This window comes from Cyanistes caeruleus, chromosome 3 (genome assembly GCF_971803275.1).
Source record: "Cyanistes caeruleus chromosome 3, bCyaCae1.hap1.1, whole genome shotgun sequence".
Taxonomy (NCBI): Eukaryota; Metazoa; Chordata; class Aves; order Passeriformes; family Paridae; genus Cyanistes; species Cyanistes caeruleus.
The window spans coordinates 41568197-41595900 of record NC_141703.1 but is presented as its reverse complement, the minus strand read 5'-3'; the positions used below and the strand labels follow the sequence as shown (position 1 = coordinate 41595900).

Here is a 27704-nt window from a genome sequence, read left to right as displayed (position 1 = left end):
GACTTCTAAGAGTCAAACAGCACCCTAGAGAAAACTACTCTCTGGAAGAAGAAAAGTAACAACAGCAGCAGAATTTCACTTCTCATTTCCCACTGCCATCCAGCTACATAAAAATATTTTTTATCTCTGTACCCAGTCCACACTGAGGAGAGAAATTTAACCTAGGAGCATTTCACTGCTGGGAGGATTGTCTTTCATATTTTTAAATGCCCATACTGACTTTTTGTTTCTTCTTTTGCTGTCATTGTCCAATATCTTGTTTCCTTTATTTTTTTTTTAATTGAATCACATTTCTTGAATTTCACATCCTTGTATTTCAAAAGCATCATTTTACTCTATCATGTCAATTATTATCTGCTTCTATTAATGATATTTTTTTGCCAAATATAATCAGCCTGGCTCTGCAAATAGGCATGACCTAAAAATAAACCAGATAATTTACATCTAGATATCATGGAAGAAGGCAGTAAATGCTGAAATAGCATCAGCTTCAAATTCTGCGTCTTTAGATGACTTCTCATCCACAATTTGCATCAGTCAGTGTGTGTGTTGCTAGGACATCCCCACTGCCTGGTATTAATTTTAGTAATTTTAGTGGTGTGCTTTTTATATAAAATAGAGTGAACAAAGGACAATTTCAGGGATGAGTCTGGGATTTTGGCTTTCATTTGTTTTAGCGGCATACACAATTTGCATATAGCTTTTGTGGTATAATTGTTTTTAGTTCTGCTGACATTGTGGCAGGATAGCAGCACAGATAATAACAGATGATGTTTCCTTTTGTGGCAGTTAAGAACTAGCTGATTAATTGTTATTATGTTACACTCTAGAGGAAACATTGTAATTAAACCACAAAAAGCTACATTAGCATAATGGTAGGGGTCTGACTTAATCCCACTAAAGCAAGAAAATTCAAAGTTAACGATGAAGAGGGTAATGTTATGTGTTTTAGGCCAAGTGCGGTTCTTTGGAAAAGAGCTTAGTCTGGCTATTTCTGACTATCATGGTTGTTTGTCTGTGATTAGGGCAGCTGCATTTAAATCAAATTAAGTCCTTTGACTTTTCTTTGTGTTTTTGCAGATCAGGCTTTAAAAAAAAAGATTATTGAGCAGTCAGCTCAGCAGTTATCTTTGGAACTAGGTCTGATGCTAGATTTCACGCTTTCAGGCAGCTGGTCCTGGCTTTGAACCAGAGGATGAGCTCTTGTAATTTTTTTATTTGCAGGTATGCTATATTTCCTGACAGCCTGACAGAGTAGTATTGGTACTTTTATGTGGTCTATTTTGATTTGCAGTTAAATGCTGTTTCTTTATGTGTAAAACTTGGAAGAAGAAACCCCTGGTTTATTTGAATGACTGCTTTTCTGAAAGCTAAAATCTTCCAAGTTTTAATGCACACTCTATTCAAGACATAATTTTAAATTATTTCCACAGTCACACTTCCCTGTCCTGCTTTATGTATCTTCAGCTTTTTTATCTCCCCCACATAGACTGTCTGAAGATTTCAAAGCCTTTAGTATGCAGACATGCTATCAGGATGAAACATACCAGTAAAAAATCCATAATTAAAAGTTTGAGGCAAGTCAGGGATTATTCTGACAGGCTGATCACAGTGACTGCTTCCCCATCTCTGCTTCCTCCATCCCAGCCCCTCACTGATGGAGAGTTCCAGCATCTGCCTGCAGCCTGGGTTGTTAGCTGTCACACGCATCTCCACGACAGCTGATTGGGAGCCTTGATACTCCTGAAAGGTCTTGATTTGATGTAGTCCCCTTTTGTGTGAACAATTCAGGTAAAACAGAACTTAATTCTCTATTCTCTGATCTGTATGATCCTGTGGAAATTTAATAGCCCGTTTTGCATCTATTATGGGTAGAATATTACATACAGGTTGATAGAGTTGGTAGTGAAGTGGCAAAGACAGATGATTACCTGAAAAATTCATATCCTCTAACTAAAAGACTTCAATCCTCAAGTATGGATTCCACCTTGCATTCCTAAAGATTACTTTTGCATATATTTTCAGAAAATTAATCCCTAGCTCCTAGTACTGGGGCAAGAGAAAGAAACACTTAAATGCATAAGTTCCTGAATCGATTGCAGGGTTCATATGTGGTTGGTTATTTCTGGAATTTTTAAAGATATGTACTATGAAATTAGTTTCAAGAGCTTCTTACTGTAAAGGACAACAATGACAAGTGAAGTTTCTCTATGAAAACAGAAACAGTTTTCAAATATTAAGAACTTGCTCGATTATGAAATTTAAACATTGTAAATGGATTCCAGAGACATGATTGCAATTCTAGGAATAGACTAGTTTATGAGCTGTCACAGTTAAAACATACAAAATGAGAATACATTTTTCATGTAATCCTAAGGCTTTAAAAACAGTAAAAAAGATCTTGAACTCTGTTTTCCAGTTTCTGGATTTCAGAGTTAGTCCTGTACACATTTTAGATGCACATGCCATGAAATCTGTCCTACTTAGTTATCATGCAAACTCATCAGCCACTGAATTTTAAATGCAGTGTAGTCATCCTTGTTTCGGGAAACTAAAAGCATAACAAACTTACCTCCAAAGAGTTTGTTGTTCTAAACTCTCACCCCTATAATAAACATGCAAGAAGCAAGTTCTGTTAAATAAATTTTAAAAATAAAAAATAAATTAAAAAAGACAATATTTCTGAGCAATTATTTTCTTTTCTTTTTTTTTTTTTTTTAATTCTTAGAGCAAACTCTTTTTCAGTGCTGTCCTGGATTGGAGCATAAAACATCCCTGTGACTTTCTGTGAGCTTTCCCTGGCTCTCTTTACGTGTGCTTATGATGCTTTTTCTCCCCTCTCTCCCTCTTTCTCTTTTGTGAAGAGAAGTCCAGTTGCTAGCATTTGTGCACACAAACCAGCCTCCAAATTTCTGCCTGACTCACTGATCTGCTGTAGTTTGTGTGCAATTTATACACCTGCAGCTTTAGCTGTCTGGTTTATATGGGCTTTTTAATTATTTTTATCCTTCTCCTAAATGAAGGCCAGACTTTATGCTCACTGGCTTCAGTAATATTTGTTCTCTATGCAGTTTAGTTGTAATCATTTAATTTTGCTCTATTAAACCACAGAGCTAGGTCAATTGGTATCTTTAATAGGGGCAGGTTACAACCATAAAAAATGCAGGAAATTTCACCTTTTTTGCCTTCATGGGATCCTAATTCCTGTATGTAACACCATAGCTCTCATCTGGAGGAATCTTTTTTTAGCACCTGTAAGAGCCTTATCTTCATGCCTGTAGATACCTGACTTAAATATTTGATTTGTAAACACTTTTGCATAGAAGGGTCTGACAGGCACATTAAAAATGGTTGCTCACAAGCTACAAATCTCTTAAGTTACAGCTACTGCATATATTGCACAGCTGGCTGTCATGATGCTAGCAAGATTTTTGCTCTTTGATCTAATAGGAGTTTAAAATTCAAAATGTTCAAGATGTTTATCATGATTGCCATTTCTCTGCATTCCTGAAAATGCTAAGAGCTTTCCCACCATCCAAGCACCACCCTCAGAAGATGAACTTTTAGTAAAGTTGCCAGCTCCATGCTGAATGAGTTCCTTGCTATTTTTGTTAAAGCCAGACCCTTGCCGAACTCTGCCTGTTGGTGCCCACTTAATATGAAATAGTTGGAGCACTGCACAGGAGCCAGATGCAGAAGGACACAAAAACTACATTGGCAAATGATCTGTCAAGTGACCCATGAACAAAATCGAGATTGAGTTGCCCTTTGAAATAAACCTATTTGAATTTTATTATCTCTAGAGCACCTTGTGTCTCTAATCTTGTGAAAGGTTAGTATTCCATCCATCAGAGCAAGATTAGAGCTCTAGTTGATGCCTGTGCTTGATGATAACTGAATGCAGCAGTTGGGGCTGGAGGAAGGAGATTCATTACCATCAGCAGTTCAAAGAAAGATTGGGTAAACATGCTCAGGGAAGCAGATTCGTGTTATAGACTACATACAACCCAGGTCAGGATAGCAGAAACGAAAGGAGCAGAATACCAGCAAAGACTTAAAACTATTAACAATAATCTAAATGAAGCAACATTACCTTATTCCCATCCTTTTATTTCGTGTCACAGATTAGCTGACCCAAATGGCTGCTGCCTACTAGGCTGTAATGTTAGTCACTTTCTCAGTGCATGTCTCAAGAAAAAGGTAAAACTAAAGGAATAATGAGATAATAATAAAATGAAAATATCCTGGGCTTCTGACCCTCATATGCATAGATAGAAGTGAAGAATGCAGATTCTGTGATAAAAAAAAAGAGACTTCTGTTTTTATTAATTCAGAAGCTCTCCCTCTCCTACATCTATTAAAAAAAAATTATTTCTCTACTTTTATGTCTTTTTAAAGCTTACCTGACATTTTGGAAAAAGCTTTAGTGAACAAGCGTCTTATTTCCATGTCCATGTTTGCTTGAACTTTCTAAATTTTGTATTATGCTCTGAATTATATATGTGATTAAGTTAATAACAGTGATGACCTTATTTCTTGTATTAAGAAAAGAAATATGATTAAATTCTTCATTGTCAAGTCCAGGCCTATGCATTGCTTCAAGACTGTAGAAGTAATTCAAAGGATTAAAATGTGTATATTTTTCTAATCCTTTAGTTCCTCTTGGTGGGTCTGGATTTGTGCCTCTGGCTTTTCTATCCGTGCAGAGCAGACCATGTATTTATGTTCTCACATTTGGCTTTGAAGGATAACAAGAGGCCCTTTGGACCTGATGCCAATGTATCAGCCAGCAGCAAAACAACATGAGACTGAATTTTTTATTTCCTGTCAAACTTCATAACATCACAAAGGAAAAAGAAGTAGAGGGTAGGTCTGAGATTTTCCAGAGACAGAGGTATGTTAAAGCAGTAGAAATAGTTGCTCTGCAAAGTAGGAACCTGTTTAATTCTTAGTTAGTACCCACAGTGTAGTAAATTAAAAAACAAACAACCCCCCATAAAAATCAACAAAGCAAAGTAAAATAATGACAAAATGAATTTACCTTTTTAATAAATTATGTTGATGTTCAGAGTATAAAAAATCGCGACTTTCAGCTAGATTAGCATTGCTCAGAGCCAGTGACAGGTATACAAACTTCGATGGCTCCTCAGAATAAGTAAAGATGTTTAGAGGAGGCAAATTTTAAATAAAATCAGGTAGTAGCAACAAGAAGGAAAAAAAAGGGGATTCATGGTGTTATGAAATATTTCAGTGTAAGTCTTGATTCCAGAGACAAAAGCTGCTGTTTCTGTCTCATCAACAAAGATTTTTCAGTACCCTCTACAGTTACATTTTCAGCTACTTGATTGAGTTTTACTGTATTAAGGGACTTACAGTATAAACTCTACCTAACACATGATCTTATTTAATGTTCTTAATGAATAAATATGTATTAGGTAGTATGACACCTATTGCAGTTATTGTGACATTAAAACATGAAAAAAATCAATTAAAATGTATTATATATGCACATATTATGGGCAAGTCTGAGTGAACATATGGTCTTTGCAAGAAAGGAATGTGTCACTAATAAAATAATGCTTCTTCAGTGAAAATGGAGAGTATTATCTAGATAATGGGTATACAATTTTATGCTGAACTCTAATATAAAAGCCACCTATTGGAAACACATTTCTAATTATATGGTTTGTAAATGTGGAAGCACTTAAAATATAAGGCCATCCAGGCTACATAAAATTATAATGTACTTATGAAGTTTATTATTATGGCAAAGGAGCAGGGTAATTAGTCTCACCTAACATGTGACATCCCTAACATTTACATTTTTCAGAAGTTATCAGTGTTTTATTGTGAGTTTGAAAGTCCTTCCACAATTATTAAGGTCCTCATTAAAGAATGTTGAATGGTGTCTCAGTTAAAAAACAGAAAGCGTGTTCTCTCTTATGTCCTTTTCAAGGGAATTCCTATTTATTCGAGCTGTACTGTTTGACCCTTATTCTGTCCTGTGTCTGAATGTTTCTCCCAAATGACTGCACATATATACCTTAGGGAAACTAATAAAGAAAGAAGTTATTGAATAAAATATTTTACAACATTCTCTTAAAATAAGCATTCATTTTGCTTCTGTATCTCACCAGTCCACTAAAACCTTTAGTCTTTCAGATAATGCAGTAATGGAAGGCTTAAAATCACATTATCAAGCAATAACACATATATTTGTACATGCATTAAATGAAAATACTAGCCCAAATCCAGTGGGGTTGATATAAAGGACAGGCTCCCAGTTTAAGACTTCTGATCTAAATCCTTATTTCTCTCCCCATGGAGAACATCAAGGCAGAGCTGGGGCAAGGCTTCATGCCAAGGTTCCTTGGTTGGGTATCTGAAGCAAATCAGTGTGGAGCCTGGACATGCAGTTTTTGAGACCCTTGTTCTGCTTGTGTGTTTAGGAGTGATGGTTTTGGCAGTATGGATAGACTTTGAGAAACATCTGGAAAACTGAAGCTGAGCTCTCTTCTTATCACTTTGTTTCATTCAGTTGCCATTTCCCTGTTTCTCTCTAGCTTCTCTCCAGCTATTATTTTCCTCTCTAATTTTGCTTTCGTGTTTCACCTGTACTGCCTCATTTGTGCTTTTCCTCCCATATTTTTAGTTTCCTGCAGTAGTGTAGTGCAGGAAAACAAGTACACAGCCTTTAGTCAGCGCAGGTCACCCTGGCCCCTTCACTGCTTCTGCCCAGTAGGATTGGTCAGCTTTTCAACTTGTTCTTCAAATCTCATCTCAGAGGGCTGTGATACTCAGCTGGCAAGATTTATATGAGAAAAGCAGTTAGTGGGGTTTTCTTCCCAAAGGCTCACACCACAGTACTAATGTTGTGGCCAAACAAGCTGGAGTAACACCCAAATATTACACAAGGAAGTAGTGTCCAGCAACAGTTCTAGGGACTGAATGAAAAGACCTTGTCACCAGAAGTGACACAGTCTTCACTTTCAACTCAGGAGGAAGCATTGGACACTAATGTGGAAAACATGGCCTACGCCTGCTCTTCCCCATCAAGCTCTCAGGTGGAAGCCATGTAATGTGAGGATTCCATATGTCTGAGAGAGAGGGATGAGGACTGTATAGCAAAGAAGGCTGACAATAAGGTCTCAAGATTGCAGAGAAGATGGAAGAAGCAGTAAACAGCAGAAGGCCTGGAATTACAGTGACTTCTGCACAAAAACCCCCTACCAACAGACAAACGAAGATGCTATACAAAAATCCAGAAATAGTTTCTGAAGCTCCTACCTCCCACTGAGCCACCCTATTTCTCACAAAACCCTAGGAAGCAGTCAAATGCATCATTTGTTTGCTTAGAGAGTTAACAGCTTGTGGGGTCATTGAAATATTCTTGTCAATATCTTCAGTATGTTCAGCAACTTACAGCACACCAGCAGCAGCAGCACAAAACTTTGGTGTCACTACATGGACATAATCCATTTAGGTAGAAACATCGTATGCAACTAACAAATGGAAGCAGTTCCTCAAATAAACTTGGCCTAGGAGTTTTAAGGCCACTTTTGTGTAGTTCAGTCAAATAAAAAGTATATTATATTGGCTGAAATCTAACATAGCCTTAAATATCTACCAATCTTGTAAAGCTGGTTTTTCAGTTCATCGTGCCGTATCTTAGATATAAGTTTCCTTCTGAGTGGAAAGCTTTCCCACTAGACAGCCTTGTAAGAGAAAAAAAACTTTCTGTTGGGAAGGTAGGTCAGATAAAAATCAATCATGCAGCATCTTGATCCAGTGAACTGATGTCTGTAGATGAAGATTTGTGTTGGCTTTAAAGCTATTCAAATACTGACTTCGTTTTTTAATCCCTGATCTTTGAAACATGCAGGTAGGAAAGTTTATTGACTTCACAAAGCTCCTTAGGGGACCCAGGGTCTTTCTACCAGCACATGAATGTAGATCCAGGATCTGAAAGACTTGTTTTCTTCTAAAAGCAATATATCTATTTTTTTACATTTGTATCTTATTTGAGGCCAACTTTGTTGTCCTTAACCTTAATCCTTAACTTTATCCTTAATCTAGGATTTTATGCATTGCCTTGTTTTAAGTCATTGATTTCCCAAATCTGATCTCTAGGACCATTGCTGGTCCTAAACTTTCCTACTGCCTTGGAAATACTTTCCTATTGCCTTGGAAAAAAAAGTAAAATCATCTCTCTAACAAACTGAGAACATTTAAATTATCTTAATTTACTGTCTTCAAAGTAAAAGAAGTTTGTTGCTTCAGTGAAGTTTGAACATGTAGCACAATTTACAAGCAAGAAATTCAGTCACATTGGCATTATGTCAGTAACAAATAGTAATGTGTTCAGTGTCCAAATAGTCAAGAAACAACTGGGAAATCAGCTTGGATTTAATACTGCTTGACCTTAATGGTACCTGGGGTTCCTTTGAGTGTAGGTGTAGAAAAATTGGATAAGCTTAAAAATAGGTAAATTTTCTTGGAAGTAGTTTTATATTTTTTGTTAGTAGCACCAAACCATAGCAGAACTTATTAGCTGCATTCAAAGGTGTCTGGAAAAACCATCAACATGACTTCATTACCTCTTAAACTGCAGACTTATATAGAAAATTGATTTTATGTACATAATAATTTCCATAGAAAGTCAAACTTCAGTCTGCTCATACAGCAGACTTCTGCTGGTTAGCTCAAATAAAACTCTTTGCAGTTATTTCAGTAGTATTTGTCTCAGATCAAACATCTAAAGATTTTGGAGGGTTTTATGGAATAAACTGATTTCTTTATAAATACTAAAATGAGTCTTCTTCAGAAAGTAGGAAAGGTGAAATGAGATTGAAAGTCAAACTGCAATGGATTTAGAGCATTTACATTGTACAAATACAACTGTGCAAATACGTTATAGTTTTCTATATTTGGAACTGTAACATGAAAGTAGCTGCAATCCTACTTTTGAACATATTATGGTGCAGCCAGTTTGACCTGTTTAAGCCCCACCTTTCCACACTGGGGTTCAAACCTGCACTTCCTAACGGGTACTTCCCTGAATGGATCTAATCCACTAGATTTTTTAGAAAACACCTCTTTTTGGAAGCTGAGTGAGGCCCAAGAAATTTTTTCAAATGCCTCAATGACAGTTCTGCACAGCAGTCAATTTTGTTTAAACTGGGAGGAAGAGAGCAAAGCACTATTTTAGCACTATACTAAAAGAGGTGAGCAAGCCCTTTCCAATCCCACACGTGCCTAAACCCAGGCTGAGATTTCTGCCTCCAAAGCCAGTCAAATCGTGGCTGATCACCCCATTTATAAATAAAAGAATATGAAGGTTTCGGTGTTTTCCTCTGGCCTGCCAGAGCCTCCTTCCTCATGTGTGACTCCTTCCTGCAGTCAGTTCGAGTTGTCTACACTGAGAGCAGATGTGAAGGCACACACGGACTCCAGGGCCACATTCCTTCCCAGCGCAACACCTGTGACCTCTGATCAGCACAGGAATGAATCTGGAGATAGAAAATTCTGCCTCTGTTTCAGACCTGCTTGTCAAAAAATTGTCTCCTTCTTTTTTTGATTCTTCTTTTGACAGAATATATAAATTATCCTGAATTGAATTTTATCTAGACTGTAGCAAGGCGATTTGTTGTTAATTTTCACCTATGTCTTCTTGTCTACCTTACAGTTCCCTGTATTAAAAGTCAAAACTATTACTGCATTTAGAAGATGTTTGTAGATTATAGACAATGGCAAGGAATTTCCATACAAAATTTTAGATGGTAAATCTCTTTTACTATTGAACTGGGTGTTTAATAGCCTCTAGTGACATGTAGCAAAAAACGGTAGTCTCTATATTTTAAAACAATTGTTGCACTGAGTCCCATAGTTTATATATTGTTAATATTTTCATGAAAGCTTTAAATGTTTTTCAGAAGAAACTGTGGTGACTCGTGAATCTTTCATGAGGTATTATGCATTTTTATGAACATACGATGTAAAATTCATCATTCTGAAATTCACAGATACCCATGAAGTGCTACATCTCTCTCTTTGGTCATGGATATTCATGACCATACTACTTCTGTAAGCATTTAAATGCCCATTCATAAATATTCTAAAATGTAACCTTCTGATGCCATGTAACATTTTGCTTATGTTTTATGAGAACTTCACTTGGGCATTTTCCACTTGATAATGAAAGCAGAACCTTCAGGGACAGTTATAGGTGTATATATAAATTATATGTAAAACTATCTCATTGCTTTGTTTTTTTTCCTAGCATTTTCTTTCTTTGTTACTGCTCCAAGTTCAATGAATTCTTTGAGGGCATCTTGGGAATTTCAGGTTTCATATTTATAGCCAAGGATATGTTATCAGGATAAAGTACCACATGCAACAGATTCTAGAGTGCAGAAAAGACTTCAAAAAGTATATGTAATGTCTAATATTCATTGTGTGAAACTTAATGTGTTTCAGCTAGTTGCAGGAGTGTCTGTATAAAATCAGTGGCAGGTTCATACATACTCAAGTGTTGGCAAATGACCTTTTGCAATGAAAAAACAGTAGATTTAGCGTTTGAAGGTTGCACCTGCATCTCCTGAAGTTGTTGATAATCTTCTTATTGATTTTGGTGTTGCAGAATAAAGTCTTATAAGCCTTTATCAATACATGTAATCAGCTTTGAGTAGATGACAGATCCTTTAACTCTGTATTAATGTTCATTTGTACAATAGATCCTTTGTGCTTTGGCATTAAATAATGCCTTAAAACCTTTGTCAAATTAAGTTCCCATTGTGATAATGGCATTTGATGTATAAAAAGCAGCATAGTTTGTTTTTTTTTTTCTTTTCCTGCACCAGATCCACCCTGTCCAACCCAGCCTATCATAGATGTGTTTGTGTTTCTTCCCCAGCTTTATGTCCCTCATTTTAGCTTAGGACAATCCTGTCTGCATTGTCTCTGTGCTCCACAGTGGGGAGTGGTTAAGCCTGAAACCTCAGTGGTTTCCTCTCCCCCTGTATCTCATTATTTTCATGCAATTTCCTGACCCATAAGAGTGAAAACACAGACTCTGTATAGGAGCTGGGGAGAAGATCACAGTAAATTATCTGCTGTTACCACATCTTGCAGTAGTCTGAGAAGTGGAGGAATTAAAGAGGAAAGAGGCTCTCATCTTTACTCACAACCTTTGAGACTGCACTGACTTCTGAAAAATTTAGTAGCATCCAAAATATTTTTTAATATCATGATATTTACAGATCTGGGACAGACTAGAAAGCTATTCATTAACAGCTAGATAATTTCACACTTACCCAAAACATAACTGGAGTACATAAATCACCTATTCTGAAATTTGCAATTATAGGGCACATTTAATTATTGGACTTGTATTTCTTGGCTTTAAATGCCATGTGTATATATATATTCAAGATGAGTTAAAAAAGGAGAGAAGTTTTCAACAAATCTCATCACACTGCAGCTTTTGTTTTTTCTAATGGAAGATGAAATTGTTTTCCCAGTTGTGACTGTTGAGTGTTTTTAAAGGTCAAAGCTATAAGGGAATTTTAAAATTAGTTATTCAGGCTGACTAAAAAGTAATACCAGTGCACTGGTAGCCTTATGCAAGCAATTTGTTTGCTCTTTAATATAAAACAAATGTAATGTCAAAACTAGGGGAGAAAAATCATCTGCTGTAAATATTCTCTACAGCAACTTTTTTCTCAGTCAAGGAGTTAAATTGAGTTCCTTTTGCTTTGTAAGGTTAGTTATTGTTTAAAGAAAGTCTCCAGAAATCTAAAGCAGTTGGAAAATGAAAAGGCGTAAAACTCACAGAGGTTAATTTCACTTGAATTTCCTTGAGATAAATCACAACTTTCACTAATTGATGCCAGTGTGGAATATCTTTAAAGAAAAAGAGAAGAAAAAAGCCTTTGCATCAAAAAAGATGAAGATTTCACCAACACATTTTTGTTCCATTAATGACTTCCTGAACAAAGACAAACAGAAGTAGGATGCAGGAAAAGGCTGACATTGATATTTGTAATGAATGCAAGTATCTGTACCTAAAGAACCCCCAAAGGATCTTTCTCTCAAAAAGCATAGTCTGTTTACATGAATTCTAATATTCTCTTATCATCAGCCTTATTAGGATTGGGAAGTTTAAGGATTTGCAATAAAGTTAGGTGCACCAAGACTGCATAGGGTGTAAATATATGCACATCTTCACAGTAAATGATAGATCATGGTAGAACAGTAAGGACTGGTAGAATGTACATAGCTAAATCCTTAGAGCTCTTGGAAAACCAATGCCCCCACAAGAAGGAGAACAAGGCTGTGGTGAGGAGCTGCCAGTAGGGTTTAGGTGTTGTTAGTCAATGATAGATGAAACCAGGATATCACCCTGAGCAGTGTTTTTTATAAAGACTGATGTAAAATCAGGCATATATCGCTGTCCAGAGCTCTGTGCTGCTGAGCTGGTTTTCTTCTCAGCTAACACTGAGACTGCTTAACCAGTGTATCAGGTGCACCACTGTATGGCTTCAGGTCTCGAGTTCTGCTAAAAAGGAAAGCTGTGAAGAATATATGATAATAAAATGAAATTATCTTTTCGTCTTTTTGGTCTTAGAGCTCATGAATATATTTCTGGTTTAGGAATTAGAAAACAAAGTGTTTCTATCTTTGCATCTTGTCCTACAGTCAGACATTGCTTTTGCTTAAATTGCAGAAGAAAATGCAAGGGAACTTATCAGGCTGGGAATGATCATAGAATATCCACTTCAACATAATATAAATTTGTGTCTGCAAAAATTGCCTCTAGGTATTTGTTCATATATTTTGTTAAAAGCAATTATTACATCAGTCATGCTGTAATATTATCCCTAATCTTGATCCACTGACTTACACTGAGAACTAGTTATCACTTTGGAAATACACCAGCTCCCATGTTAAATTGCATTATGACACTAGTTTACCTATGTCAAAATGGAGTGAGAATGTCAACTTGCAGTTGGCAAAGTACTGTGAGGGCTAAAAAGACATTATTTTTAATCTGTGAGCTGTTCCTACCTTTCAGTGAAGGACTCTAGCAATTCTACCCTTTCACTTTGTGACTGAGTTGTTTTATCATGGCTAAAATATTTTGAAACAATTCAGAATTCTTTTGCAGATTGTTACTATCTATCTTGCATCTTAAGTTTACAAACGATATTTAAAAATTAAAACTAGCTAAAGTGTGATCCATGGACTGGAAACCCACCATTTAAGCATACACAGAGAATGTAATGGCTTGCCATAGCAATCTTCTCTCCATCTTTTCAGTATCTCAGTGTGCCTTAGACCTTATTATTTTCAATCACCTCATAGAAGTGAGCAGGCTTCCTGATTAATAAATGAAATCTGTATAAAAATGTGCTGGCAACAAAAGACATACCCAGGACATATACTGTCATAAAAAAATGAATCATCACTTAAAATTAGGAAAAGTTATTTCCAGCATTAACGCTGCTCATGACAACCTATTTTGGCAGAAAAAAAAAAATCACAAGATATATATTTTAAAACACTGCACTGCTCTGTCTTATATAGATTCTCCTCTCCCACCCTAGTACTTGAGTGCCTTCCAGAAACACATTAAGCAACATGACTAATGTCTGTCTCATCTTCATTCTTTTACTTGATGCTGAAAAATTACATTATTTTTCAAAAACTACCTGCAAGTTGATGAAATACCATCTTTGCAATGAACATAAAATTTTTACATTACTGTGAAGACCATAGCAAAATTCAACCTTTTTCAGAAGAAGATACAGTTTCTACTGATGTAGGTGAACAAGTACTCAGTTATGCCAGTACACAGTTTCTATAGATAAGCATTGCAAAGCAGACTACTTTCTTGATATATGGGAGATTTGCAGATTAAAACAGCAAGAAATCCTTCATAGCATCACTCATTTTGCTGGATGGGAGTTGATTGAGAAATTAGCACAACATGGGAGATCTCTTTCTGTCTGGAACTAAAAAGGTATCCAATTTTGTAGTGGCTGTTGATTTATTATTCTGATGCTGCATGGGGTTACTGATGCAGACAGCTCTCTTAACTGTCTTTGGTGTCAAAGTGTACAAAAGACTATCACTCGAACTTTTTAATGCCATAATTTACCTGTAGCAGTAGGTCTCAAAGACTAGAGACCTGTAAGAACACTAAAAACTAAATAAATGTGCTGCTGTTTAGAGGACATTAGCTTTCCTACAGAATTAACATGTATGGCATCACATTTGGTATTAGCATGAAATTTAAGCTTGTAGAGTTACTGGAAATGTCTGTACCACAGTATAAATAAAGATTGTGACCAGCATGGACCACACTCTGCTGGATGCTGTACAAGCAGAAAATAAATATCTACCCCTCCCTGAAAAGTTTGGTCAGCTTCCAACAAGCTGACTGTGAGACTGCTAAATAATACACCCACACAAAGAAAAAGTAAGCTAATAATCTCAGACAAGAGGAGCTGTCAGCAAACTCAGTTAAGCTTTGCTGTGACTGACTTATGCAGTGGCATGATCCTTTAAGATAAAGAGTGGGATTCCCAATATAGCTATGGATTGTGAGGAGCCAGCATGGGAGCTGTTGATAGCAGCCTCCCAGCATATACAGGCTTATGGGAAAGAAGTCAAGGGGCCTGGGTTCGCTGGATTTCTGATTGTCTTTCCCTGTTGCCATTCAATTGCACTGGTGGGAAAGCCTGGCTCCAGCCTTAAAACAAATCTTAATTTGAGCCCCAGGTTCTCTGCCATGTTTTCTGGATTGTGTGACTAGAGCATTAGATGTATTCAGCAGTGCAGTCAGTGTGCATTATTTCTATAAGAAGAAATGCTGAATGCACAAAATAGTAATCATGGTGAGTTAGATGTCAAAGACACCACTAGATCAGGGCTAGCAGTGAAAAACAGCTTTGTTTCACTTTTCTCTTAAACAGAAGCCCGTATGTTGTGGACATCAAATTATTATATTTGGCAACAAAATTTTTATTCTGGGTGCTTTTTTTTTCCCTTTTTTTTTTTTTTTTTTTAATTCCCTTTCCCTACATAAACTATTTGGCAAAAGCATCTCCTTTTCCAAATGTAATTTACTCCTCATGAAGAGCTGCAGTTTTAATGACAGTTTAGACATTGATATATTTATTAGACTGTATTTTCCCTTTAATAAGTGCTTTGATGTAGAAAGTATGTTCTGTGTATACATTTTCATAATAACCCCTTTCCAGTTATCTGGGAGATCAAAGGCTACAGCTCTGCACAACTTCTGCCAAAAAAAAAGATTCTTTTCTTACTTAGTCGTTGTAGACTGGCCCACAGTGTTCGGTGGGTCCTGGTCACAGTTGCAAACCCTCAAATTTAGTGTAGATTTTTTCTTACTTAGCCTTCATTTCTATCCTGTCTTTAGCATTGCAGTGATTCTACATTTTTATAAGTCACTGTAGCCATAGCAGGGCCCTGTGTTAAAAGAGTATTCCCATCATAGCATTAGCCAAGAGTGTGAGAAGTCAGCACACCCCTGCAGTGAGCACACACAGATGTGTCTATGGGCAGGGACCACAAATTAAGAATCTTGTATCCCAGACTTGGTGTGTGATGAATCCTGCTCCACTGCAAATCATTTAATTGCAGCAAATACACATTTTGCCGAAGGATTTGCCATCTCTGCCTCGCTGTCTGCAAGCCACAGCACTTACAGGACCCTCTTTTAAAGGCGGTTTAAGAATGTTGACAGCAAACCCTATAAAAAGATGGGGTCTTCTAAAAGCCAGGAGATACTATGCCTGCTTTAGTCAGCTATGTTTAAAGAACTGTTGTACATGCTCAGTGAATTTTTTGGAAATATGAACTGAAGAGATGATTACATATTTCTACTTTATCCCATGGGCTCAGTTTCCAGTAAGAATTTCCATAAGCCAAAATTTAGAAATAGGTTGTGGTTTTGGCCTCAGTAGATAAAAGGCACTGAAGCAGTTGTCTGAAATCCTTTCAAGAAAACCTTAATGCCTGCATGTCCAAAATAAACAACTAGCACAGACTGGAATTAGTAGGATGGTTGTGACATGACTTGTGGAGGGTTCTAGCACTGCTCTTCAGTAGAGTAAAAAAATTATTGAAAATACTAAAATCTTTTTACTGTTACCTAGACATGTGACACTTTTAAGAAGGATCCATCTCATTTCCACTCAAGTGTCTTTCAAGTTCTCTTCAAGAATATATGCAAATAAGTATTCAGATTTATTTCCACAGTTTGCTTCTACATTGTAAAGACTTAATCAAAATGGAATCTAAACTCTAAAATCATTAAATTTTCAGTTAAATCATCATATTAGTGACTTTACTTTTAGCTTAGAAGATTTAGTATAATGGCTGCTGAGGGACAGGGATTGCTGTCAAATAGTGCATGAAGAAGTGGAACTACCCTCTCTGCAGCTCTTTTAAATGAGGTTTTCTGCTCAGTGTTAGAGGTTCTACATCTTTCAACCTTGATAGGGAATTCAGTTTATACTCTATTTTTCTATACTTCTGAATAAAGCTATTTCCTACCCAAACGATGAATTTCACCAGTAAGGTTCCGTGGTAACAACCTATTAAGACAAATTCTGATGAGTTAGGAATGCAGTAAGAGTACCTTATTGCTGTGGCCATTAACACCTGCTTGTTTTCCCTGCAGAGTTCTTCCGAGAACTTCTGGAGAACGCGGAGCGGTCCTTAAATGACATGTTTGTCCGGACGTACGGCATGCTGTACATGCAGAACTCCGAGGTGTTCCAGGACCTCTTCACAGAGCTGAAGCGCTATTACACGGGAGGCAACGTGAACTTGGAGGAAATGCTGAACGACTTCTGGGCTCGGCTGCTGGAGCGGATGTTCCAGCTTATAAACCCCCAGTACCATTTCAGTGAGGACTACCTGGAGTGTGTGAGCAAGTACACAGACCAGCTGAAGCCGTTTGGAGATGTTCCCAGGAAGCTGAAGGTCCAAGTGACTAGAGCGTTCATTGCCGCGCGGACCTTTGTTCAGGGGCTGACAGTAGGCAGAGAGGTTGCCAACAGAGTATCCAAGGTAATCTAAAACCGGGGTGGGGCTTTTTTAGCTTGAATTTGTTCTCAGCTTGACAGACAATTGAAATCTGTCTCTGTGTGCTTTATTTTTTATTTTTTTTTTTCAGTATAAGGCATTGTGTTTGGTTAGCTTTTATACCCATGTTTTTATACCCATCCTAAGTTCATAAATAAGGGCAACAGTTGTTTTCAGTTCCTTCTGGGGATATTAAGGCAATACTGACTGCAAAGCACTTCTCTGTGCTTAGGACACAGTGAAATACCAATATACATCAATGTTATAGCATGGTAGTGATTGTCATTTGTAATTCAAAACTGGCTACATATATAAAAGATGGGGATTAGATCAGAATTTAAATGTTTCAAGGAAATTTATTCTGCTGTTCATTAGGAAAGTACAGCCCTCACAGCATTCATTCATCATGCAGCTGGGTGATGGATTTTGTTAGAAATGTCTAGTCATGTTTCTGATGAGAAAATAGACAAATAGTGACACCTCTGGAGCTTGAGCTTTCCCAAAGGATGGTTTGACTCACATTTATTTTAGTTTTAATTATTTATCTATGCAAATATTTATGACAATTTTAATCTTTGAGGGCTCCACATAATTAAAGAAAGAAACACATGCAAAAATAACCCATCTGGGTACCACAAATGTGCCTGAATGACTTTCTATTATACAGTATTTCAAAATCAGGTATATTTTTCTGAATTAGTGTTCCAGCTATATACTTGCTCTGTGATCTTGCTATTTCACAGTCCTCGTAGTGTATTTGGACCTTGAATTCTGAAATACTCTCCTGAGATCCACTGTGAAATGCTCAAATACTCACTCTGAACATAAGTGCATGAGTGATTTGTATTCTTGGCCCATCCAGTACTTTACCACATTTACAAGCCTAAGCCACTCCTCTGCCTCAAGAGGACTGTCTCATTTCCGTCATTTAAATCACAGCCAGAAGGTGAGGTAGAGCCAATACACTGCACAGTAGACTGCAATTCTAACACTCAACAAAATGGGGCTTTTAAACTTTTCTTAACCTGTATTATGTGATATTTTGCAGCTGCAAGTTGAGAAGCCATGGAGCCAGAAATGTAGTCAGGAAGGGAGAGCCTGATTTTATGTCTAGGAGACTGCATGGAAGAAAAATGTCATTTTGCAGTTTAAATTCAGTGGATGAGATACGTGATCCTTGTTAGTCAGCTAGAACCAAAGTCTCTTCCTCCAAGTGCCTTCCTGAGCTTCTGGGTTGCCTTTCTTTGATTTCTGGCACTGTCAGTTCTTGCACTCTTTCTGAATGGTGGCAGGATATCATTGTGAAACCCTGGGCTGCCTAGCCTAGATGGGGGCAGATGCAGCTTTTTAGCCTCTAAATGTGCAGAGTGCATATATCTACAGCCCCAGATTTCCTCTGAAGAGCAATGCTGTCCTGTTGGTCAGGTTTTAATTGAAAGTACAGAGCTGTGATGTCACTGTTGTCAGCAGGCGTTAGGTCTTGATGGATCAGACTGTAGAGAGTAAGCTATGTAATTCATGTGATAGACACATAATTTGTGAATCCCTCACAGATTACAGCCTGAACTGTCTGTTGAGATGTCACTTTCCCTGTGTATGTACTTGACTGTACAGAATGTGCAGCTGTCTCCTCTCTCACATATCCAGGAAATGTTTTCCTCAGCCTCTGGGCTTCGGGTACATAATTCAAGAAAAGGCTGTATATATAACAAGATCACTAAATGATCCTATGATCCAGTAATGAGAACTGCTAGCTCTGCAATCATACAGTGGGTCTTTTTGCAGTGTCACTTGAAGATGATAACAGTAGCTCAATAGTGCATCTGGTTTTGTTGTTTTGTTGGTTTTTTTTAACATGAAAGAAATGCTTGAAACCATTGTTAAAAGGGTTCAGTGGGTAGTGCTAGACACAATACAGACAGTGTGCTTTACTACAATATGAATAGTGATACTCCATTAGACTACATCTAGAACAGACTACATCTAGAACACAGTTTTTGGCCCTTCCTGTACAAAAAAGACATTGATAAATTAAAGCAAGTTCAGGGGAGGCTGCCATCACAATCTGGACTGGGTTACTTGTCCTGAGAGGACAGCCTGTGGGACTGGGGCTTCTTCATTCTGGAGAAGAGGCTACTTGAAGGGCACTTAGCAGTTGCTGCTTGTGCCCCTAGGGAGGTCATTATGCAGTGAAATGCAGTGAAGCTCTTCACAGTGGGACATGGAGTGATATATTAGGCATGAGTTGAAGGATTTCCTCTTGTCCTGTCATAGCAGACCCAAGTGAAAATCCCACCCCATCTTTCTTATAAATGCCCTTTAATTACTAGAAGGTTGCTAATAAGATCTGCCTGGAGCTTCTCTTCTCCAGGCTGAGCAGCCCCAAATCCCTCATGTCTTCAAAGGTGAGGTGCTGCAGCCCTCTGACCATTTTTGTGGCCCTCCTCTGCACCCAGTACTACAGGTCCACATCTTTCCTATGATGCTGAGAATTCCAGAGCTGGATTTGTTAATCCACATGGATTAATAAGTAATAGAGCAGAGTACAGGTGACCTGCTGGTCACATTTCTTAAGGATCATTATTTTATGATACTCTTAAAAAATTATTAAAATCAATATTTTTGCTTAAATGTAGAATATACTTTGATTACATTGCTATCTTTGGTATTAAAATCTCAGTGGCTGTATTCATACCCACAGCATATGCAAAACAATTTCTGGCCTTAGGGACCTCGTGTTACATACAGCCTGGTGAGGCAGATATGAAGAGCCCCAAGTGGCACCAAATATTCAAGATTAATAATTGCCCTGTGGAAAAGCTGCGATTACCCTGAGAATGAATATTTTGTTGTTATATCATAAATGTGGAGTTTTATGGTGGTTTATCTACTGTAGAAAATGACAAATCTTTAAACAAAATTTTAAAAGACTACAACCATTTCTTCAGTTACCACATAACTGCAGCCAAAAATGAGGCAGGTTTTTTAGCAGCAAATCTTTTGTTACTATTTTGAAAGTCATCCAAATTCAGCACAGATTTCTTTCTCATTGTACTCTAATATTGAGAGATTCTGTGATAAGGATGCCACATCTGGGTAAGTCAAGAGAAATGAATAAAGACAGAAAATGAAGGGAAGAGCTGTTGCAGTTCTTCTGTAAAATCCTTTGTCCATTCTCTGCACTGGCTGGGAACAGAGGGGAATCTTCTGCCTGCAACATCACAAGCTTAAAAGATTTTTTGCTTTCTATTTGTGGACCTATTATTTCACTGAACCGCCACTGGCATAGAAAAACGTTGAGCCTACACCTTAAACACCACAAGAAGGAGAGTGACTAACGAGAAACTTGGTAACAACAGCTCCTTCAGGTCTTTACTGTCTCATCGTCTTCTGGGCCATTTCTGTAGAGGAGTTCTGGTGGGTCACGCACGAAGTATTTGTTCCCTCTCTGATGTCAGGGACATATCCTTTCTTAAGATTTTTCCTCAGAGAGGTTGTAATGTCTGAAAACAATGCAGTCAGTGTATTCCTTGCAAAGGAGCTGCACTTCCTTTTTTTTTTTGATGAAGTATGCACTCAAACACACTCCAGGTAGGCAACAGATATCGCAAACATTTTCCTCTTACAATAGGATTTTGCAGTTTAGCAATTTGCTTGTCAGTGAGATTATAATTTAGTAAGTCACACTTAGATAATTGGAGAGGGAGGGTGGTTAGGACATCTAATTTTTGTAATTTTTTCCTAATATTATATTTCTGTTGCAAGCAGGCATATTTGCTTGCATCTGCCTAAAGTTTTATTATGCTGTTTTACAGTTGAACAGTATTTCCATGATCTCTAAGTCTAATTACAGTTTTTAATCTTCAGAGATTTTAAAATCTTTTTATTTCTCATTCTAATGCATTAAATTTGTCAGCGCTATGTTGCTATGCTGCTTAAATCTCCACTCAGTACAGTATATTTCCACTGGCTTGAATGGACCAGCTTGCTAAATTCTATATATATTCTAGAAAGTTGTATATAGGCATATGAGCAAAAAAATAATTATTTCATAAAGTGAGAAAATTAATTCTTAATTTAAATCAATTTAATCATTTATATAGGAGAATTCCTAAAATATCTCAAATTGGAAGGACCCTGTAAAGATCATTGAATCCAACTCCCTGCTGCTTACAGGACTTACTAAGAATAAACCATATGACTAAAAGCTTTATCCAGATGCTCCTTGAATTCTGACAGGCTTGGCTCCATGACCTCTTTCCTGGGGAGACTGTTCCAGTTACCAGCCACCCTCTCAGTGAAGAACCTTTTCCCAATGTCCAATCTGAACTTACCTTGATGCAGCTTCAATATATAATATTCAGTATGCAACATCAGAACTGCCATTTTGGGTATGTCAAAGGTCTGTTTAGTTGGTTTTACCTCAGTGGCAGTATTTAAATGTCAGTATAGGAGCAGAGCTTCTCAACTAACTTCCTTAAGCTGTAGGTAGTAGATATTTATGGACATTTTGAACTATTTTGAGCTATTTTGAACTATTTTTAACTATTCAGAAATAATTAGTTAAATTTTCTAATTTCTGCTTTTTCAGTACTTTATTAGGTTCTAAAAACCTGGCTTTTCTGTTTTGATACCATTTGGTAAAAAAAAAAATAAAAATACTTCTGTCCTTCCCTGTCCCTCTAAAACTATAGCATATTAATGTGTTATTATTGTGGATGACATAAGACATATAAGACATTAATGTGTTATTATTATTATAAAATGTACTTGTTATTAACATTTTTCCTAGATATAACAAATAAATAAACTAAACAAACAAACAAACAAAAAGGCTTCCTGACAAGCTGTGATTTAGTATCTAATGTTAAGCTGGAGAAACTGACTGAAATATTTCTGAAGTTGCTCTTAGCTGTGATTACCAATAATGTGATAGAAGAGACATATGCATACTTTTTATGTTCATCTTTTACTGTGTTTGAGCTCTGGGCACTTTGTGAGAAAATAATGCTAAGTTATTCTCTCTGACTCTAAACAAAGCATTCTCAGTTATCATAATCCTTTGAACTGTCACTGAGTGGTGGAGGGTGTAAGCAGAAAAACACATGGGGAATTAAAATTTTTAAACAGGAGGGTCCAGGATTTCCAGGAGCTGGTGATTCCTGAAATACTTTTCCCAAATATATTAAAAGCTGAATTATGGCAGTTATAAAGCTAATTGTAAGGGGATTTTTGTTTTCATTAAATAAGGAAGAGTTATGAACCAAACCTGCCTCTCTAGGAATAGCAAGTCAGTGCAGAATACTTTTATTTACAGAGATCTAGGGGTTTAGTTACGGTTTGCTAGTTTTGCTTTTCTCTAGGTTTGGCCATTTTGTGGTTTGTTTTTTTTTTGTCTGAATTTGAGCACTTTCTTCCCTTTGTATACTGGGATAGGGACAAGAAGAATTGTTCTGAGTTTGGCTTTGGCTTTCACACTTGAAAATTCATGCTACCGGCAACCAAAGTAGTTTTTATACCAGGAGTAAAGTGAAGCTTAGCTCAGGGGCATCATTAAGAGCAGTTAGTGATTTTGTTAGTGGCATAAACATCAAAGATTTGTGACCCAGCCACTAAGAACTTATTTCATTAATGCATTTAAATATTAATTATCATTTATTACAAAATAAAAAGAGGCTGTTACAATACTTCTCTCATTGTATGGCATAGACTATATATCTCCTTCTTTTTAAACCAATTAAAACCATTCATCCCCTGAATATTATTAAATTATGTTAATATCAGACTTCTTATTAGGAACCTGGTGATATATGAGCAAAGTGAAATAAATTCAGTAATACAATTATAAGGTTAAACCCAAGATTAGTAGTGAAAAGCAGTCTCTAGTAATTGCCTGTGATTACTTCTACTTGCAGAATGCCAGGCCACTGCTTTTCTAATACGTTGAATCAATATTCTTATAAACTCTGCTTTTCATGCTTTATAAATAAACATTCAACATTCTGTGAGAGGCATAAATAAAGGCCAATATTGAATGACACAGTGATTCAGAATGTAATTATTGCAGGGGGGAGGGAATATGACATGGTGATAAGTCAGGTAATTAAAAGCCAAAACAAATTGTACTTTAAGCCTGGAAAATGTGATTTGCAGGGTGTGACAGATAAAGAGCTATGTGTCCTGTGTATTTTAACTTCATTGGCTGAAGAGATTTGGCTTGTTAAAGCCACAGAGGGAAAGGAAATCTAAAAAGACTATGGTTTTCAGCGAACTTTAATCCTCAATTCAAACTGTTGGTTTAGGAACAGCCCAGCTGAGCAAGCATAGCTTTTATGATTGCATCTCTGTCTGTTGTTTTAAGGTTTTTCAGCCATTAATTCTTTGAGTTTTCATCGAGTTAAAATATATTTACAAGAACTGGACACTATGACATGAATGGGGCCACATTCTTTTTTCCTCTTCCTCTCCTTTGGCGTTCCTCAGGTGGAGAGTCCAAGGATTATCCAGCCAGGGGAGTTTCAGAGCCCTAATGTGTCTGTGGTACAAAAGCAGGAGTGAATTGCATCCACACTTGTGTTCTTTCTGGGAAGTATCCTTTGAATTGAGGTTCTTCAGCTGTGCCGAATATCTTTCCTCCGTTTTTGGAAAGAAAAGGCACATAAACGGATCTAGTTAATTGCACACATTTCATAGAGAAATAAAACAGATGCCTTCCAGATATCCCAGACATACTGCAGGTGCACTTATCTATTTTCCACTTTGTGTGCACTGGAATCATTAGATGTTCCAGAAGAGCAGTTCAGGAGAAAAGGCCTAAAATGAAACAGCTTCAACAAAAGGAGAAAAGGCAGTAGGAGGTCTACAAAAGCTGTGGTCTATATCTTACCTATGAGAATTGTCAGATATAATCCAGCCTGGCCTCTCCATTTCATAGGTCTTTAAATATCATTCAGCTATCTTGGTCCTGAACTTAATAACCCACATTTAACTGAGCCATGTTGCTCAGTAGTCAGTCTTGCTGAGTATCCCTCTCAGTAGGTCTGCTGTTTGGGTTTATTCCTACTGTGGGCCACATCACATCTCAGAATCCAAAGCAGTCCTGTCTTTTTGGATTTTCTGTATCAGTCATAAACAGTGATCTTCTGATTACAATTCTTTCACTCAGTTTGTATTTTGGGTTTTTCTCAATTCCTACTGCATCACAAATACCCTGCAGTTCAGCTTTGCATGAAACTTCAGCTATAAATTAAGAACTGTAATGAGAATATTTTAGTTTAACAACATTATTAAACACTGTCATGACCCATTAGAAAATTAATTATTTTAATCAAGGTTTTGTGCAGGATTGCTGAAATGCACATTTTACGCACTATTCCTTCAAAATTCTCACATCAGATGTATTTGCTATTTACAAAAGATGTTGATAGGGCATCTAAAGAAAATATATAAAGAAAAGGTTTAGAGCTTTTTCAGAGGCATTCCTAGAAAAAAAAAGGATGTATCCTAATGCATATCATGATACATGGTCAAGTCATGATGAAAATAATGGTGAAGAAACAAAGCTCATCTAGGAGCTTGCTGACACCACTATTTTTAGAAATTCTGTAATTAATCTTACAGCAGGTTTTACATTTTTGCTGTTTCAGCACAGGAGTGAAAGAAAATCCAGAGGAATAAAATGGAAATCAGAAGGAGATTAAAAAATATGAAGGTTAAGCAATGCAAGGAGATCTAGATCATCTTATAGCTTGCTGACTTTTTAGAATGATCCTTTATACAGATTGTCTTAATTCTGTCTCAAAGACAGCCTATGGAAGCACTGCTTTTCACTCATGATTTGAGAAAAGCAATTAATTTTATTTCTCATGTGATCCAGAAGCAGAAAACAAATCCTGATAGGTTATTTGGCCATCAGGTTTCTATGGAAAACATTAGCCAAGAAACTATCTGATTTACCTAAAATGCATCAGGGATACTAACTGGAATTTAAACTCATATCTGCTGAAGTATTGCAGTCATCAAAGTCATCACCAAAATGGTGAAGAAGTCACATTTCTTCGAAACTTTCGATTAATTAAGTAATTAGATAATTAAGTCTAAAATCAACAGTGTGGATCTAAGTTCAATTCTCAGTTATTCAGATGTCAGTTACAATGTCTTGTATCTCAAAATACATCTCAGACAAAAAATAGGAAGATGGTATGAACATAGGAATACAAAATGAGGAACTTAATTGTCAGGAAAATATTTCTGGTCATCTGTGAAATTTAAACTTATCCATAGACCCAAGTGTCTGCTTCTTATGGGAAATTTTATGACACAAGCTTGCTTAGCTTTTTCCATAATCTTTTCTGGAAAAGATAAAATGTCACTTTCCTTCGGTCCACGTGTTTAAGAACATCAATGCTCTTGCTTCCTCTTAACTTTTCCTCCTTATTCTTTTGTTTTATTTTTAAGCCTTTATGAAGAATGGAGTTCTTGATTAAAAATTAAATGTATCAGACCAAACTGGGGAAAAAAAAAGCTTTGAATAAGATAGGAGGATTTAGCTGACCTCAGATGAACATCTGTCACTTTTAAGTGGCCAAGAGCAGAAATTAAGAATATAGAGTGAGGATTTTAATGCAAGACATGCCTGCTAGTCCTTCATAATGCTTTGGCATTCTTTGGTTGCTGGTGTAAAAGACTTTGCAGTTGACCAACACCTCAGTTCAGTTTTAGCCTCCAGATAACTTCCCCATTCTTGAAAATGGTATTTTTCTTTTGATATGCTGGACTGTAGCAATACTGTGCAAGTCTGACTTCAGGTCTTTTATTATAGAGGCTTTAGCAATTTTGTATGAATGCACCATTGAATAAATTGCTGGATTTCTTCAGGAAGCACACACTGACTCGCCACTTAACCCGCACTTACGTGATCTTCAGTATCATCAAGCAACAGAATTGCATCTACACTTGCCTATTGTGTCCTTCATCCCACAGATCTTTCATTCATGTTCATGAGTTGGCATTATCTGTGAATCCAGAAGCCAGTGTGTGTTAGGCAATCTCTGGCAAGCTGACAAAGCTGAGCAGGGCTAGTGCACTCTAATTCTCATTTCCTGAGTAAGCTCTCTGCATACTGAGTTGTTACGCAGAGCCATCAGCAGCTCTCTCCACAGAGAAAACACCAATCTAATTGTCCTATTTCAAATGGAGGTTTTATTCATCTAACTGGTAGAGAGAAGCCTGAGCAGCCAAGGATATTATCTGAACTTCACAAAAGTAGCCTTGTGTGTTTAAGTACCAGAAGGCAAGAAATGACAAGCTGTGTTCTTCTTCCCTCCAGCAATTTTCTGCTTCAGGAGTATCACCACTCTCTGTAGATGTTATGGAGCACCAAGTCAACTGTTATGAACCCTGTTTTTCAGTCATGTCCCAAAACAAGAGAATGTGTATGGGTCTAAGTGCCTGGTCATCTCCATCTGGGGAGTGCAATAATTAACCTGCTTTGGTCTGTGGTATCTGAGCTGCATTAATTCACACCAGCTCAAGCCTAGGAGCCATGGAAACATGTATGGATGGAAAAGCTACTCAGCTCAACTGCCATCTTCTTTTAGGTCTAAGGTCTTCTATGGAAATTGGGTTGGATCTGGCCACAATACATGACTATTTCTACATGCCTATTTCCTAGTCAATGAAAGAACTATTAGAGGTATTTATTTGCCTGATTTCTTCAGGCTAAATCTGTATTTTGTTGTTGATGGTTTCACCTGATTATATTAATATCAGAGTTCCTGATTATATTAATGAGTTCCATTCAATCCATTGTTTATTTGAAACAACCATGTAATTTTTACATTTAATTGTTACTGTGCAAAGGGTAGCATGAATAGGAAAAAAAATGGTTTTCCTCCAAACTGAGTGTTAGTTTTGAACTTGCACTGAAATTTTCTTTGAGTAAGTGATGGCTATTTTAACACTTATCTTGAAATCCAGCAGAGAGACAGCTCACGGCACACTGCTGCCTTTGGTCCTCGAGATCTTAAGGCAAGCTTCAAGGTAAACTGATACCCCATAAGGTGTAGGAAGACACAACCAAAACATGTTCAGAAAGCACCTGGATACCTATCCATCATGACTAAGGTGTAGTTTTATAGGAAAAAACAAGCCACTGTGTATCTTTCATCATCACACATCTGTTTGTAAGTAACAGTACACATCTGCTTTTCAAGGACGTTGTATAGAAGCCAGAACACAGGACAAACTGCTGTCAGAAACTGTCACACTGCTCCTCAAAACTGAAGCTCTTTCGTGAGCCCTCTAAATGTTTCCTGGACATAAGTGCAAGGTTAAAGAAATCTCTTAATGCAACATTTTTTATTGTTACATATTTTTTTATATATACCATCAACATCTAAAAATCTGATAGAATATGCCAAATGGAAATTAATGCAGTTCAGTTTTTCACTTAAGTGAGAGTTTAAATTTTGGGTGAAGAATGTTTGCAGATTTATGTATACCCTGCAATCTCCAAAGTTAACAGAGGAAGCCAGCTGCCATCTCTACCACTATGCAAATACTTTTTCTTCCATATAGTTACATAAATA

At 36.9% G+C, this 27704-nt stretch overlaps 1 protein-coding gene across 2 annotated transcripts in view; it reads left to right on the top strand.

Annotated features, from left to right (window-relative positions):
- Positions 1 to 27704, top strand: part of GPC6 (glypican 6) — a 709793-nt gene that overhangs the window by 372558 nt on the left and 309531 nt on the right. For both annotated transcript variants that reach the window (XM_086880897.1, XM_086880898.1), the window contains exon 3: positions 16709 to 17100. In XM_086880897.1, coding sequence (XP_086737023.1) covers positions 16709 to 17100 — 392 coding nt within the window. The remainder of the gene's footprint in view (positions 1 to 16708; positions 17101 to 27704) is intronic.